Source organism: Colobus angolensis, unplaced genomic scaffold (genome assembly GCF_000951035.1).
Source record: "Colobus angolensis palliatus isolate OR3802 unplaced genomic scaffold, Cang.pa_1.0 Scaffold1, whole genome shotgun sequence".
Classification (NCBI taxonomy): domain Eukaryota; kingdom Metazoa; phylum Chordata; class Mammalia; order Primates; family Cercopithecidae; genus Colobus; species Colobus angolensis.
This window is the reverse complement of record NW_012110918.1, coordinates 10,104,359-10,108,009: the sequence shown is the minus strand read 5'-3', so window position 1 is coordinate 10,108,009 and position 3,651 is coordinate 10,104,359. Positions and strand designations below refer to the sequence as shown.

General features: G+C 58.6%; 1 protein-coding gene across 1 annotated transcript in view; it reads right to left on the bottom strand.

Moving 5' to 3' along the window:
- GPRC5C (G protein-coupled receptor, class C, group 5, member C) overlaps window positions 1-2,002 on the bottom strand; it is a 16,771-nt gene extending 14,769 nt beyond the window's left edge. The window contains exon 1 of the mRNA XM_011937501.1: window positions 206-2,002. Within this exon, the coding sequence (XP_011792891.1) occupies window positions 206-308 (103 nt within the window). The 5' untranslated portion in view covers window positions 309-2,002. The remainder of the gene's footprint in view (window positions 1-205) is intronic.
- Between the last annotated feature and the right edge of the window lie 1,649 nt (window positions 2,003-3,651).

Below are 3,651 nucleotides of genomic sequence, written 5' to 3'. Positions count from 1 at the left end.
TGAGCCGGGCGCGCTGGGTCGCTCGCTCTCGCGCGGGCCTGTCCCCAGGCAGGACTCCTTGCTGTCGGCGAGGGTGGGCTGGCGCCTGCATCACCGTTACATCACCTCCATTCCGGGCGCTTATCGGGCGCCCGTCGCGCTCCAGGTACGTGCGCTCCGTTTACACGGGAACAAAGCCCGCCCGGGCCTCCCCGCCCCGACTCACCTCCAGGCTGGGCCGACTCGCACTTTCCGGCTAGGGAGGGAGATGGGAGTTTCTGGCCCTGCCGGCGTGTGGTTTGTTGCTGTTGACTGCCACGCCCCCGCATGCGGGCGCGCGCACACTCACGCGCACTCACTTTCTGGGCTCGGCCTTCTCCCGGGCAAGCGGTGCGGGGGTGCAGCCCTGCGCACCCCCCACCGCGTCTCCCAGAAAGCGCGCGTACGGACACGCGTGGGGCTACCTTGACGCGTCTCCGTGGGGGACACCTAGCCTTTGTCACTTTCGTCCTGGCCCTCCCGTGAGACACACTTAGGGCACAGTTCGCTGGGAGCGGGCCAGAGCGAGGCGCACACTCAAGACACAGAGTCCGTCTTTTTGTCACGCCTTCTGCGCCCCCTCCCCTCCCCAGCTTGCACACGTGGACACACCGAGGTTCGCCTTTTGCACGCGCGGCCCTTCTCTGGGACCCCCCACCAGTCACAAAGCGTACGTGGGATCGTTACCAAGTGCTCCTCTCACGCATGGGCCGTGTCCAGAGCCACTCCGCACCGTGGGCAAAGGTCTCCCTGGGCCCGACTTATCCCGCGCCTGGATTTCCTGCGACTGTTCCAGGTTCTGCCCAATTCGGAGCGTGCGCTCCCCTCCCCGCGTCCCCGTTCCCTGCTCCGACTTGTCCTAATTAGCCTTCACGGTTTTGTTCCCCGAGGTACAGTGTTTAGCGCGGCCCCCTCGGTCTCTGCGCTCCGGGACACGTCGGCTCTGACTCCGAGTCCGTCCCCTCCAGCAGCCGGGGGACCTTTCCAAGAGGTCAGGTTCCCACCAGCCCCACCCCCACTCCCTGTCCCGGGGTGGATCTGTGGGTTGCCACCCTTTCCCCTCCGGCCCCAGGAATCTGCTGAAGGTGGATCGCAGAAATTGGGAAGCGAATCCAGGTTGAGACTTCTCCAGCCTGGTAAACAAGAGGAGATTTTCCGGCCGCCTTCCCCTGGGGCTGCTGGCCTCGCGGTGGGTGGGGTGCGCCGTCCCAGGGACCGGCAGCGAGGCCTAGTTAGCCCGCGCCAGAGGCCCGTAGGGGCCGAGGCGCACGGAGGAGGGAGACGTTGTTGGGTCTGGCCGGGGCCCTGGGGACGCGGAGGGAGGGCAGGGCGCCGAGTCTCGGGGTGCCGATTCTCAGGACGCCGAGTTGCCTGGGGGATCGCCAGCAGCGCGCCGGTCGGAGCCAGCTGGTGGCGGGGCGGGCGGCGGGTGTTTGCTCAACCCCGAGCGCCTGCGAGGGGGAGGGGAGGTAGCTGGTCACGGGCTGGGGGGTAGCAAGGTGGAGGAGCGGGGGCAGGGAAAAGGGTGGATATCTCCCGGGCTGCTTGTTTGCGCGCCTGCCCCGGTTAAGACAACTGGGAGTCTAAACTCTATGAATCACCCGGAGTTGCTGGAGCGATAAACCTCAGGCTGGTTCCTCCCCTCGCACACTGGCTTCTCTGACTCCAGGAGGGAATGTTTGCTTAGCGGCTGGAGCTGGCAGTGAGGCCCTGGTTCTCTAGAACCCTGTATCCCTTCCTGGCCTTGCCTTCACGGGCTGGTCTGGGGTGGCGGAGACTGAATTGTTTCAAGTCTCTTCAAGAAGAGGGGCGCAGTGCTGCTGCTGATTTGTTCCTCACTCTTGGGCTCCCTCCCGTAGCTCCACCCCCCACCCTAAGATTCAGAGGCCCCCATGCCAGGGAGGCAAACGCTTGTGGGGTCCAAGCAGTTGGGTGCCCACGCTAGAAAGGCAAACGGCGGGTCAGACCTAAGCGAGGGGCATCCATGACTCTGGAGTGGGACTAGTTCTCATGAACCAGGCGACTAGTACTGAACACAGTGTGCTGGGAGGGGCTGCTCATTAGCATATGTGAAAAACCAGATAAGAGCTAGAGGAAGGTGGAATGGAAATAGTCTCTGAGACTGCTTGTGACCTTAAGAAGCCAAAGATGAATTGTGCATCTGGCAGGTGTGTTTCAATTTATTTTCAAGCTTCGGGAATCTCTTTTCCCTACCTAGATTCTCCAAAAAGGCAACTCTTGGCCCCTCCCTCCCCACCCAGGCAGGGAAAAGACTGGGTCATGTGAGGCCTGGGCACCCCAGCAGCGGAGCCCTGTCTACCGCCAGCCCTGCATGGTAGATGGCAGTGGAAATGTAGGGAGGTTTCCTGAGAGCTATTTGCTCTTTTTGTGTTCACTCCATCTCACTTCTGGGGCAGGATCTGCCTTTAAAGGACAAAGCAAGTCCTTTGGGGTGGATGACATGGGCTTCAGCCTTCAGGGTCCCTGTTGGCCTCTGCTCTAATTCCACGGGCCTGTGCTGGTCCAGAGTGGGGAGGCAAGAGTTGGAGAAGGCATGAGACCCCTCCACCATGAGTCAGACCCTGGTGGGGGCTGCTGGACACAGCGAGCCTGTGATGCTAGAAGGAAAGTTTCGTGGGAGGTGGCTTTGCTTTCCGAAAAACTCCAGCCACAGGGTCCTCTGTGCCCCCAAATGTCCCTCACCTTCATTTAATACTCCAGTAGGTGTAGAACCCATTGCGAACTCCGTTTTCACCAAAAAACTACGCTCCGAGAAGTGTTCAAAGAGTGCTACTGTTCAAAGGATCTCAGGGCCCAGCACAGTGACTCACGCCTGTAAACCCCGCATTTTGGGAGTCCTAGGTGGGAGGATCGCTTGAGCCCAGGAGTTGGAGACCGGTCTGGGCAACAAAGACTTCATCTCTATTGAAACAAACAAACAAAAAAGAAAATGATATGGGGTCTCACTGTGTTGCTCAGGCTGGTCTCGAACTCTTGAGCTCAAGCGATCTTTCTGCCTCAGCCTCCCAAAGTGCTGGGATTACAGGTATGAGCCACTGTGCTCAGCCTATTTAATTTTTTTTTAATATATGAAATAAAAAGGAAGAAAAAGATTCTGGATTGCGGAGAAGCATGTCTGTTGTGTCTACCACCCAACTACCTCCACCCCCACCTCAGTTGGGTTCCTACTGGCAGAGTGAGAAACCACCTTTGTTCATTGGAAAGCTTCCTTCAGAGATGTCTGAGGTCTTGACAAGGCCCAGGGGTGAGAACACCTGTGCCACCTGCCGGCTGTGTGACTTGGGTGAGTGGTCTTATCTCTCTGAGCCCTGCTTTCCTCAACTGTAAAACTGGATGATATCACCCCCAGAATGAAGCTGTGTCTGGAATGTTCCTCACGCAAGCCTGGTGCTCACAGGGAGCCAGCGATCAGCCTCCGCCTTCCTGGTGTGATTGTCATTCCCTCTAAGCCTTGACAGGTCTACCAGTTTTTATTTATAATTTAAATTTAAATTAATTAATTAATTATTTTTGAAACAGGATCTCACTCTGTCACCCCAGCTGGAGTGCAGTGGTGCGATCTCGGCTCAGGGCAGCCTCAACTTCCCACGCCCAAGTAACCCTCCTGCCTCA